Raw genomic sequence first — 12823 nt, forward strand, 5'->3', positions numbered from 1 at the left:
TCAAATGACCTGCTATGAGGTCAGCTCACCAATGTGTACCGCTTTATCAGCATTTTTGGCCTTAAATCAGATTTTTACGTCAGAAACACACATTGAATTGCCATGCAGTGGCTTGCTATGTTTTGAGTGCCTATAAAGAGGGGGATTGAGCCTCTGACTACATCATTTCTAAAGAGGAGGTCATTTCAGAATGAGGCGTGCTGTAGCTCTGCTGGTGCCGCTGTTCTGTCTGTCTGTCTGGGCTCAGGGAGAGTGGAGGGGTCAGAGAGAGAATGACTCAACACTCAACACGGTCACTCAACAGAGTTACAGTGAAGGGGGAGAGAGCAGGGTGAGAGAAGTTCAGACTGAGTTTAGTGCTGAAAAGAAGTCAGGGGTTCAGGCTGGGTGCAAACAAAGTAATATATGCCATTTAGCTGGATGGATGGATGTACACAGGTGGATGGTTTCTAGAAAGTAACAAAGGAATACATCAAACAAATGGCTAAGGAATAGACTCAACACATGGCATACCGCAAGGTAAAGCAAGAAAGGCGAAGTCCTCAAAAAGACAAAACGTACATATTCAACACATCCAGGAAATTAAGAATCAAACTGTACCCATCTACTATAATAAAGTCTACCCATAAACTATAACACCAAATACTCCAGCTCTGGTCAATTCAGTAAGGCTCTCTTTCATGTTAGCCCCAGATGCCCGAGTGACAGAGTGGGAACACCCGTTATTGTAATACAATAAACTATTATCCAACTGCGCTGTAATCTCAGTTACTTCGTAAAACAGCATGACTTTGATTTACTTCATTTATTCAGTTGTTTATCTTTCTACATTACTGCCATATTATATGGAAGGGCGGCACTGCTTAGAAAGTGGCAGAACAAAGATTTGTTCTCATCTCTGGGAGAATTCATGGTTTGAGTAGGCTGTGCTCAACACTATGCCAAACTGGCACCAAATAGTCTTTTCATGGGTCTTTTTGTGTTCATTTAACCTTGGAGGCCAGACTAAGCGCCAGTGAGAGGGAGGTAGAAGAGCTGAACAGAGAGAGTGCAGGAAAAACATGGCCTTGACAATCCACATCTTCAGTGGCTTGCTGGTGTTCCCTGTGTGAGGGGAGCACGCTGCATCGTACATGCTGTAATAAACTCACCTTTCTGATATGAGCAGTTCTGGGCTAAAAGCCCCACAACATTCCTCTCTGACTGATAAATAAGCATCATAAAAAGCCAGACAACTCTCCTTTGTATCATTGACATTTTACCATCAGTGACCCAAATTGATAATAATTCTAACTGCTGCATCCTGATAAAGATTAGTATTCTCCTTGCACAAGTCCTGCATTATCCCATACTATGGGCAACATATTGCACAGCAGCACATGACAAACTTCACATTCCCCTTGAGTTTGATATTTTCTGTTCTTTTTGGAAAGGACCACCCTGAGTAATTCACATTAAAAGCTCATCATGAGATTGGGTGGTACTGGGTGAAACCTATTGTAGAGTAGTTTTAAGTCACTCATTAATGATCTAAACCAGGCTGAATTACTCTGACCCGTGGTTTAAATTCCACCATACGTTAATCCTACACGATAAGGCTATCCAACCATGGTTAGTCCTAGGTACTGGAGTTGCATACAAAAAGAAAGAACTTCTTGAAATGCAAGATTTTTGTTTGTCTTTAAAGTCACTGAACATCTTTATTTTACATGAGAGAAATACGAATGTACATAGCTCCCTGAAAAAAATTGAGAATTCATTGTGCTGATTGATAAAGGGATGAAAAAACATAAAAGTCCTCTAGGACACAAATGCATCACTTTATTTTACATACTACATAACTTTATTTTACATTATTTGACTGTACTACATACAGAGATACAATAGATAATACAGGGCAGTTAACATATTCAAAACCCTATGTTATTATAACCATACCTTCAATTTAGCAACTGTCATGTTAAATATACACATCATAACAGATCATTAACATTGCCCTTGAATGAAATGTAACCGAATATTGTGATAGAATGTAGTAATACAATGCCGTATGATGTTTTTTAAAACTGAAAGTGATGCACTTTCACGTGAACTCCAAAACTGACTTACATTCGTATTCCATGTTCCTCACGTTCATTCCCATACGATTCCTTACATCTCATAATTCTGTCTCTATTTAGAATGGTAATAGTAATGCTATCACAGTAATGCTACTGTATATACATACAGAGTATATTAACATTCATGATACTGTACATTGTGGAAGCTTTTGCTCTTGGGATAAAAGGGGTCCCATAAATCTTTAGAAATAATGTCCTCATGTCCAATTAACTCATTGGACAAATAGGGGCACATCTCTCCATGCCCATGAACATTAGCTTATTTTGCCAAAGTTGGTTAACCTACGACTAAGGACTTTGTCAACACTCAAATGTTGAGGTAATAAAAACAGCAATTACACTTCCCGAAGTGTACTTTTAAGTCTAGGCTCATCTCAAATGACATCCTATTCCCTATATTGCACTGCTGTTTAGTGCGCTATATTGAGAGTACAGTATGATGTCAGATAGGGCTTTCACCTCTGACCAGATGAATACAGGTAGGGTGACATTTGGGTGCCAGGTAAGGTGCCATTTGTGACAGTCACAGTATGTTCACTCCCAGGTGATCCCCAACATCTTGCAGCTGAGCTCCCACAGTTTCTGTGCCAGCTCGTCGTCTGATGCAGTGGTGGAGCACCGCGTAGGAGCACAGTCACTGTTTCACAAACAAAACAGAGTGAGGACATAAAACGTGTGAACCGTATACCTCTGGAACACGTGTGTAACTGTTAGCATAGCATACCGTATAACTCTTAAGTAGCATATTAACATGCCTAGCATAACATACCTGTGTAATAGCATAAGCATCAGATAGCATAGTCTACTTGTTTAACTTTATTCTAGCAGATTAGCATCAGCTAGCGTTGGCTACTTTTCTTACTCTTACTTCGCACTAGCATTAGCATACCTATCTTTTTTTTGCACTAGCATTAGCCTCAGCTAGCACACGTTTTCCCCCTGTATGCCTACTTTTCCAACTCCTCTGCTCTCCATGTGAAACACCTGTGTGAGGGTATCTGTCGTAGTCTCAGCTAGCATAGGACTGCCTTTGTAACTCCTAGTGTAGCCGTGTGGCGGTTACCTACTGTATCCTCTTCTAGTGTAGCTACTTTATTCAGGCGCAGAATAAATACCTGTTTTATTACAAATACCAGAATGGCCAGTTTGAAGTCATACACCTCTGCTGGTGTATCTGTAACATTACCTTTCCTCCACTCTGTTTACATACAGTGTGTGTGTGTGTGTGTGTGTGTGTGTGTGTGTGTGTGTGTGTGTGTGTGTGTGTGTGTGTGTGTGTGTGTGTGTGTGTGTGTGTGTGTGTGTGTGTGTGTGTGTGTGTACCTATAGTATCCTCCACTCTCCTTCTCCAGACCCGGCTCCACAGCGCAGTAGATGGTTGTCTGCGCTCCCTGAATGGAGGTCTTGGTGAAGGGCCTGAACATCTTCACTGCTACCCGGACAGAGGTATTCAGGTGTCTCCACAGCTCCGACTGCACGACCCCGGGGTGCAAAGAGTACACACTCACCCCTGTACCTGCAGGACACACACACAAGACAGATACTCAATAGTCAATGCTGGTATGAGGAGTATACTCTCCAGGTTGTAGTGCAGAAGTGGAGATCTAGGTTCAGTTTATCAGGGATGTACAGTACTGTAGGATAGCGGTTAACTCACTTAAAAGCCATTTACGCACCTTTTCTAATTGTGGATAGCATTTATCATCCTTTGATGCTTATTTATTAAGTTTTTAACATTTGCATTTATATTCATATTGTACCAACCACTGGTACTGTACGTCTCATCCTGGATGTCAATCTTTTACATTATTCAGTGAAATCTGCTGAATAGTTGAATAGAACTGGTAAAGGGGCTTTTTTAAGAGAGAAACCTACCCTGCAGGCTACAATAAGTTCAGCCCCAGCAGAGTTCATTGAAGGTGTGTGGGGAGAAGAGACTGGAATGGACAAAGCATGAAAACAGGAAGTTGGCTATATGTGTGGTATGTTGTTATCACAACATTGACCGTGTGATCGTAGGACAGGCCAACTTCACACACACGCACACACGCACACACACACACACACACACACACACACACACACACACACAGCATCCTGTGGACACAGGACAGGGCTATGCTTGGAACCAAATATTTGAGAAATGTCCTCCAATAGTTTCCTCTGTTTATTATCTGTGTCTAACAGGGAGAAAACAGGCCTCATGGAGGCCAACGGGAGTGCATTCCCTGAGTACCTTAAACATCCTGTAGACATGATATAGAAGAGGAAATAAATCAGTTAACTCCCTGTGTACTGTAACTCTAAGTTCTCCCTACAATGTTATTGAATACATACTGTGTGCTGCATTCAAGTGCTCCTCTGAAATTCGTTAACTGAATGTATGACTGGGAAACTCGCGTTACAACTAGTTTCCCAGTTGGAATCAACCAATAGGAAGCCCTAAATTCAGTGCTTCTCAACCCTAACCCATTCCACACCATTTGTCCTATTCCATCCACCACCAGCACACCTGATCCAACTCCGCAAATGCTTTATGGTTTGTTGATTCGTTGAATCAGGTGCTGAAATTGAACACAGAGTACATGCAATATGGCTGGTACCCGGGACCTATACTGCCATTGAAATCCACTCAATCATTCCCTGATTCATTCATAATACATCCTGTGATACATGCCATTTAGCTGATGATTTGAGTGCCAGCGGGGATCGAACACCAAAAGTGTTGCTCGCACCATGCTCTACCAACTAAGCCACAGGAGCCAAATTCATTCAATTCATTCATTCACTGATTCATTCATTCACTGATTCATTCATTCATTCATTCATTCATTCAATCATGCTTTCATTCCCCGATTCATCCACTCCTTCCCGTACCCTGCAGCCGTTTGGCCAACGAGCATGTGCAGAGGACGTTGGCCAGCTTGCTCTGTCCGTAGGCCTTCACCATGTCGTAGCTCTTCTCGCTGTTGATATCGTCCAATCGCATGCCCGTCCAGGTGTGGGCAACTGACGACACGTTGATGATGCGAGCCGGCGCCGAGCGCTTGATCAGGTCCAGCAGCAGGTAGATCAACAGGAAGTGACCTAGAGGAAGTAAAAAAAAAAGGGGGGGGTCGGGGAGAGGTCAACAAGAGGTCATTGCTGTACCTGGCCATCTGAAATCACACCCTTGGTGTGTCTCAATAGTCTAAATGAGTTTCCTTTCCTCGTATCCGTCCCTCACCTGTCGACTGGTGATATAATTCACAGTTTAGCCTCGTCTAACGTCTTCATTTCAGTGTGGATGAGGGAATGGAACAAGGACAGGACACTAATTCAGACTATTGAGATTCTCCCCATATTCCCCATATAGTGTAGTTAGGGCCCTGAGGAATTATTTTCTCTTGTAGTTCTATCCCCCAACACCAAGAGGGTTACATAGCATACCATAGCATATGTTAATACACAAGTGGCAGATCCATAATACTCACAACTCACTGAATACTTGGAACAAGAATGCATATACTTCTCTTTTAACAATGTTCATAGGATTATTAATTATTAATTATGTTAATTAATGTGACAGGTCAGGTGGTCAAGAATTTCTGCTTTTGACTAGAACCACACCAGGTCTCACATCAGGCTCTGGCATTAGGTACTGTTGTGTGCAAACTACGGAGATGCGGGTGTAGTTTTAAACACACACAGAGTATGCCTTGTCTACTATTGTCCTCTGTTTCCTGCTCCTCCTCTCTGATTGGCAGTGTTTATCATGGGGGCCAAATGCCAAATGCATGGAAAAGGATGTGTGTGTGTGTGTGTGTGTGTGTGTGTGTGTGTGTGTGTGTGTGTGTGCGTGCGTGCGTGCGTGCGTGCGTGCGTGCGTGCGTGCGTGCGTGCGTGCGTGCGTGCGTGCATGCGTGCGTGCGTGCGTGTGTGAGAGAGAGCTAGAGAGAGAGAGACAGAGAGTCTGAGTGAGTCTGAGAATGTTTCTGTTACCCTTAAGCTTGTGAATTAACTGTTCTGAAGTATGTCTGTTTCTACAGACTCAAGCATTAGTTTGTGTAAGCATTAGTTTGTGTAAGCATTAGTTTGTGTAAGCATTAGTTCTACTGTAGGAGAATTATCTACAATAATTCAAATCAACCTTTAAAGCCGCTGAGCTCCAGCAAAAGCCTCAGTCTCACTCCTGTCCTTAATGTCAAGCGTGAATGTCTATCTTAACCAGTGGCTGGGTAATAGCCTTACGTGTGGAACAAAGACCTGTTTAAGCCGACTGCCTTTAGCTCCCAGTTTAGGAGGGAAATATGAGCTAATATGCTAATTTACATACTTAGACTGGTTAAAAGAAATGCCTCCACTGATTCACTCAAGTTAATCTGATAATACAGATACAATACAGAGAGTATTTATTGGAGTCCCTTTAATAACAAGCAGAATTGAGGTACGCAGTATGAACTAAGGTAGTATTTGAGTGTATTTTTTATTTAACCCTTATTTATCCAGGTGAGTCTCTTTGAGATACAATCTCTTTTTCCAGAGAGACCTGGTATGAAAGCCCAGTGTGGACAGTAGACACAGTGCTGATCATGGTTTCCCAGACCCAGATTTTAGGCCTACCTCTGGATCACAGAGTGCTTTAATCCTCCATTGAACATGGTCTTCAGTAGAGTACCCTTTGCAACATAGTTACCACATAGTATTTTTGTAAATCCTAGGTAAATTCCAGCTAAAACAGGGCTGTAAAATAATGAGTTACATTTATCGGTCCCAAATTAAGCACTGTTTACCAACAACATACCATGTACGTATATTTACTTAATTCAATGACTAACAAACATAATTTGTGTCTACGTGATACCAATTGCCAATACTGCCAATATATCTTACCCAGGTGGTTTACTCCGAATTGCATCTCAAACCCATCTGCGGTCTTAGAGTACGGACACATCATGATGCCTGCGTTGTTGATGAGGATATTAACTTGCTCCTCGTCTGGAAACAGACAGGGAGAAATGGAGGGAGGTAAAAGTCAATAAGAAAGCTTAAAACCCAATTGATACTGATTTAGAGTGTAACTGTATCTATGCTACAGTTTCTGTCTAGGAGTACAGTAGGCTTATCTGTGCTTTGTATTATGTTTTGTTGTGCACGCTTCACTTTTCTAAAAGTGTATTAAATACATGTAAGCCTGTGAGTACTGTGTTCTTTACGCAATACAATGTACGTAATCTACTCCTTTAAAAGTCCATCTGTTCATCTAACATTTAGAGAGGGTTGAGGCTTCATTTAATGTAGGCATGACTTACCCTTGTTGATCAGCTCGGCAAACTCTCTGATGGACTTGGTGTCCGACAGATCTAGTTTCCGAACGACAATGTCCTCGCTTTCGGAATCTTCTGCAATCTCTTTTCTGGCTGCCTCTGCCTTCTCCATGTCCCTGCACGCCATGATGATACGAGCGCCTGGGAGGGAGGGTTAAGGGTGAAAGGTTAAGTGTCAATGGTCACAGGTGCGGTGACTGTGACGTCATGTTTGACTACTGTTATGTAATGATGATTTTTCAAACATCTCTACTCATCTCTGGTACCAGTCTACTAGGCAACACTTCTAGAATGCGGATCAAGTGAGTCTGAGTCTAAAGCTGTGTCTTAACAGATGTTGATGGCTTTGTACGGTGGCCCTACAGGGCACTTTGAGCTGTATGGCCACAATAAAAGTTCGCTCCTCAAACGACCGGAAGAGTGCGGATATCCATGTTAATGCACACATCCAGTGTTCTACACACCCTACAACACCTTGGAATTCTGCAGTGTTAATCCACCACGTAATTATAGTTCAGGCATGTGACAGGCGTATTCGGCTATCGTAACTTGCTACAAACTTCCCAGGGGGGAATGTCTCTAGCAGCCAGGTAGGCCATAAATACTTCCCTCGGAATTCACTATGTTGCTGCTTGAATCCCTATGGCAAATCTGATGTGCAGATCCCTTCAGTTCAGGTGTAAAGTGTCTGGTCTACAAATAAAATTACAAGTTGAACGTGCCAACATAGGGTTACTGATACTATTTTCCATTTAGTCAACTAGTTAGCCAGCTGCATTCTCTTGTAAAGTAATCTTTCATGGGAAAACAAAGGAGCTAGCTACAACTTAAAAAAAAAAAAAAAAACATATATTTTAGGCGTGTATATATAGTGTATCTATCTATATGTAATATCACATCACAGTCATCACTTTATCTCACAGTAACTAAACCCAGACCTTCTCCTCCTCCTCCTCTCTCTCTCTCTCTCTCTCTCATTTGCTTGTATCATTCATAATGAGCCCAGAGAGAACACACACACCATACATCCATACATCCATCCACACACACACACGCTCACACACACACACACACACGCTCACACACACACACACACACACACACACACACACACACAGACACACACACACACACAATAGCTGTTGTGCCCAGTAATTATGGGAGAGAACAGCCATTATTCCATCTGAGCGTTCTGTCTGGGTCCTAAGAAAGTGTCTTTGTTCCGCTCTCCGGGCTCCAATGTGGGAAAACGCAATTGTTTCCCAAATTCCATGGCAGGAAAGCCATTATAATTAAAAGACAGACAATAAACAAACAATTAGGGGGGAGTTAGATTTGAGTTGAGCCAATAGCACACTAAGTGAGAATCCCATATGATTTCATGACAGCATTTGTTTGCCTACTGAAGCTGTATGAGACTCTATTACTTTAACTTTTACAAATGTTGTTTACAGATGATCATTTACACACATATATATGGTGGATAATGTTTTTGTTGTCCCAATGAGAGCAATAGTCACTTTGGCACAGTCAATGAACACACATCAGGCTTTATGACTTCACACAAGTGTGACTCAAAGGACAGGGAAAGTTCAATTCCCGTTCCAGATACATTCAGTGAAACATGAACAAACACAGTGTGGTGATTTTTCTTGGGTTGACTTCAAAAAGAGATACCAATCTCAATGTGACATTCTTGGTAAAAAAAAAAAAAAAATATGCTTATATTAAATACTGTAAATGAAATACAATATGCCAATTTTTTTACTCTTCCAAAATCGAATTGTCTAATTGTGTGAGCATTTTTAAAGGTTTCACTGGAGATTGAATTACTCTGGAAATATAATGATGCACTCACAGTTCTTAATCTGTTTCTTTCTTGCTTTAACATCAAGCGTCAACAAGTGAAACACCACTGTGAATATGTTTTTTTTTTCTAGGAAAGGGGGAATCCTTACCCTGCTGTGGTTAACAACAGAGACACAATGCTTGGTACACACACACAGTGTTTTGTAAGACGAAGTAGATGCCATACAGAGCTTTTCGAGTGCAGTCAACGGAACAAATCAGACCATGTATGCAGAACCAGCTTTCATCTCCCTGTGTGTGTGTATGTGTATGTGTGTGTGTGTGTGTGTGTGTGTGTGTGTGTGTGTGTGTGTGTGTGTGTGTGTGTGTGTGTGTGTGTGTGTGTGTGTGTGTCCATCCATGTCTAGGGTGGGTGGGTAGTGGACCCTGACAATACCCCCTCTGTGTCCCCATCAGCAGCTTAGCTTTTATTTATTCCCAATAATATTCTACTTTCTCAAGAAAACATCAGATATAGTGGTCTATTCAGATTGTTTTGCCATCTGTCTCCATCTCTATATGTATGATTGTATTTTGATTGTATTCTCAGTATTTGTTCTGATTTGAAAAAACAACATCAGCAATAACAACAAATGAAACCAGAAACAGAGCGCCCACATCAAAGCCAAAAACGATTGCATCTCAGTCCTCTAAAGTGGCTTCCTCTCCTTGTCTCCCCTCCTTCACCTGCACCGATCTGAAAGCATAATGATCTGAAAAGCAATGTTGAGACTCATATAGTAAATGAATAGTCCAGTTTCAGAAGAAGCTTGCTGTCTAGCTCCTTCACGTCAGTAAGGATGGAGAGGAGGCAACCTCAGACGATTGAGATGCACCTACAGTATAGTTTCTCTGTTTCTGCTTTAGCCAACATATGGGTGAAGGTAACAATATAACCTTATTGACTGCATGTTTTACTGTAGAATGTTTGTTTATTGTTTGTCTTCTAACTTTACAGTTAGAGGGGGAGATATAAAATAATATTTTATCTGTACATTTTCTTATGTTTGTATCCAAACTAGAGGGAGTGTGAGAGATAGAGGAGATTAAAAAATGTGTGTGTGTGTGTGTGTGTGTGTGTGTGTGTGTGTGTGTGTGTGTGTGTGTGTGTGTGTGTGTGTGTGTGTTTGTTGTCTACCTCTTTTGGCCAAGTCTCGGGCGGTCTCTTTGCCAATTCCAGTGTTGGCTCCAGTGATGATGACGGTTTTCCCATCCAGCCGAGCGTCAGAGGACCAGCGACCACAGAAGAAGTTCCTGACACAGTAACAAAAATACACAGTCTGTGATGTGGTATGACAGACCATATGGGTAGATACACTGTTCTATTAAACTTAAAGAGTTAAGAGTTAAATTCACTCACACAAATAAACACTATTTTCAGCCGGCGCAAAATGGACGAATGCCCAAACTCATATTGGCAATTTGTAACTGGTGAAAATACCACAGAAAATACCACTCTATCCTGTCCGTGCCAGTGTGTGGATTAGTGGTAATAGAGGCGTGTTCATGACAATGTATGCCATCAGGTGCGCTAAAAGATTCTGACCTTGAAAATAGCACAAATATTTCAGAGACACCCCATAGCGCCACCGCCAGCACCCTTTGCCAGCGTCTTGCTAAGACTGTTTACGCCAGACTCAGATACACAGGCAAGAAACAATTGCACTGTCAGGGTTTGTCCATGGGGAAAAGTTAGGATATTTACAGTATTTAAGACACCAAGTTATTCAGTGTAGATGAAACATGAAATCGATTTCTGTAATACATATATTACAACACACACACACACACACACACACACACACACACATACATACATACACGTGACTTTGATACCCAGAGCAGACTCAGACCAAGGCAACAGGACTACAGATTTGAGAAGTGTATACGGTGTTAAGAAATATATACACTGCTAAGAAATGTAAACAGTGTTAAGAAATGTAAACAGTGTTAAGAGATGTAAACAGTGTTAAGAAATGTAAACAGTGTTAAGAGATGTAAACAGTGTTAAGAGATGTAAACAGTGTTAAGAGATGTAAACAGTGTTATCACTGTTGTGATAAGAGCCAATGACATTGCCTCTGGTTTGATAATCAATAATGTGGAATCATTGACAGACCATAAGACAGAGCAAATGTTGATCATAATGGCATAATCATTTAATTTGATTTAATTAGCCATAACACTTACTAAAAATACTTACCATAACTACAGACCTTCTTAGACTACTTATACAAATAAAAATGTCTTCCAAATTGTGCATGGCCAGCTTTATAATTGACCTTTTTTTGTGTGTATATATATATAAATATATATGTAAATACAAATATAATATTATAAGTGATTACCAAAGTTGGCAGTGACTTTAGAGCCTTAATCCTCTATTAGTCCATAATAGCCCTTAACTTTAAAGTTAAACAAAAGATATAAGCAAGATAAACAATTTTCATTGTCATTTTGTGCCTTTCACCGGTGTAAAAAGGGTCATTGACTTACCTGATTGAATGCATTGTGCTGAAAGTGATAAATACTCCTCCTCAACGCCTGAAGCACAACTCAACACAAGTTTCCCCAGCCAGATAGTTTTAGTTTTTTTACCCTAACCCTTTTTTATCTGTCCCCGCCCACCCGGCCCTTGTCACACAATAACATTACGGCTGCTCCAATCACAGGCTTGACTGACTACGAACAGCGGAGTAACACTATACAGGCCTGAGTGCTACAGGTTCGCTTTGAACTGATAGAAGCAGAGCCTTTTATTACAAATCTCATGTCACAATTACTCAAAACTTGTGGAGACATATCATAGTTTACTTCCTCAAAATAGTTTACTTTCTCAAATGATCTCAAACGTTATCCTTTCTGGATTGGTTCTAAGCGACGATGAGATTTAAATCACGACTACAGGTTTCAGCTTGAGCACCTGGTGGCCCACCTTGGTCAGGGAACAAATATTGAACTAAAATACAGACTTTTTCCTGGTTTGTATATACATTTGGTTTCTTGTAAAGTGGACAGACATCCTGATTGACAAACAATGAATGACAAAAGAGTAGTTGTTATGATACTGTATGTGGCTCATGACAGCACAGCTGAGGTGATGGAACAGATGGAATAATTCCTGTTGTATGATGGCTTTTCCACTAGAGGTCCTCACGCCATCATGTGGGTTCATTAGACGCATCAGTGGGTTTACCTTTGTAAACATTTATTTAAGGTACAACTTTCACACACACACACACACACACACACACACACACACACACACACACACACACACAGAAACACACGTGTGTGCATACACGCACAGACACACAGACTGGTGTAGTGTGGAGTGAATGCTGGGTATTAGGTTTTTTAGGTTTAAGTTGTGTGAGTCTTTGTCACTCACTGTCTGCTAGATTGTGCTCCACAGTAGGACATACATGTGTTAGTTTACTGCCAAATAGTGCACCACATGGAAGAGACAGTGATAGGCCAAGGTGTCTCCTTTAGATTCCTTTACACCCACACCCACACAAACACATACAGACACGTACACATACCCAC

The 12823-nt window shown here is 41.3% G+C and overlaps 1 protein-coding gene across 4 annotated transcripts; it reads right to left on the bottom strand.

Moving 5' to 3' along the window:
• Window positions 1-1685: 1685 nt before the first annotated feature.
• On the bottom strand, window positions 1686-11868 carry LOC310804992 (retinol dehydrogenase 12). 4 transcript variants are annotated; one of them, XM_083670467.1, is made up of 7 exons: window positions 11771-11868; window positions 10413-10528; window positions 7412-7567; window positions 6993-7097; window positions 4998-5207; window positions 3444-3636; window positions 1686-2757 (listed from the first exon to the last, which is right to left on the bottom strand). In XM_083670467.1, exons 1-7 carry the CDS (start codon window positions 11782-11784, stop codon window positions 2655-2657), a joined length of 897 nt encoding a protein of 298 aa, XP_083526593.1. In that variant the 5' UTR covers window positions 11785-11868; the 3' UTR covers window positions 1686-2654. The 4 variants fall into 4 exon arrangements, with proteins under 4 accessions (XP_083526593.1, XP_083526594.1, XP_083526592.1 ...); XM_083670468.1 differs by lacking the exon at window positions 11771-11868 and adding an exon at window positions 10635-11484; XM_083670466.1 differs by lacking the exon at window positions 11771-11868 and having other exon boundaries at window positions 10413-11484.
• Between the last annotated feature and the right edge of the window lie 955 nt (window positions 11869-12823).

Source organism: Argentina silus (assembly GCF_951799395.1).
Source record: "Argentina silus genome assembly, chromosome: 1".
In the NCBI taxonomy this organism is placed as follows: domain Eukaryota; kingdom Metazoa; phylum Chordata; class Actinopteri; order Argentiniformes; family Argentinidae; genus Argentina; species Argentina silus.

Excerpts from the sequence above, each read along its gene's own strand:
- LOC310804992 (XM_083670466.1), bottom strand. The coding sequence starts at position 10,578 with ATGGTCTGTCATACCACATCACAGACTGTGTATTTTTGTTACTGTGTC. Across the intron at positions 7,568-10,412 it reads CCGAGACTTGGCCAAAAGAG|GCGCTCGTATCATCATGGCG; the intron begins GTAGACAACAAA and ends CCTCCCTCCCAG. Across the intron at positions 7,098-7,411 it reads TGCCGAGCTGATCAACAAGG|ACGAGGAGCAAGTTAATATC; the intron begins GTAAGTCATGCC and ends GTCTGTTTCCAG.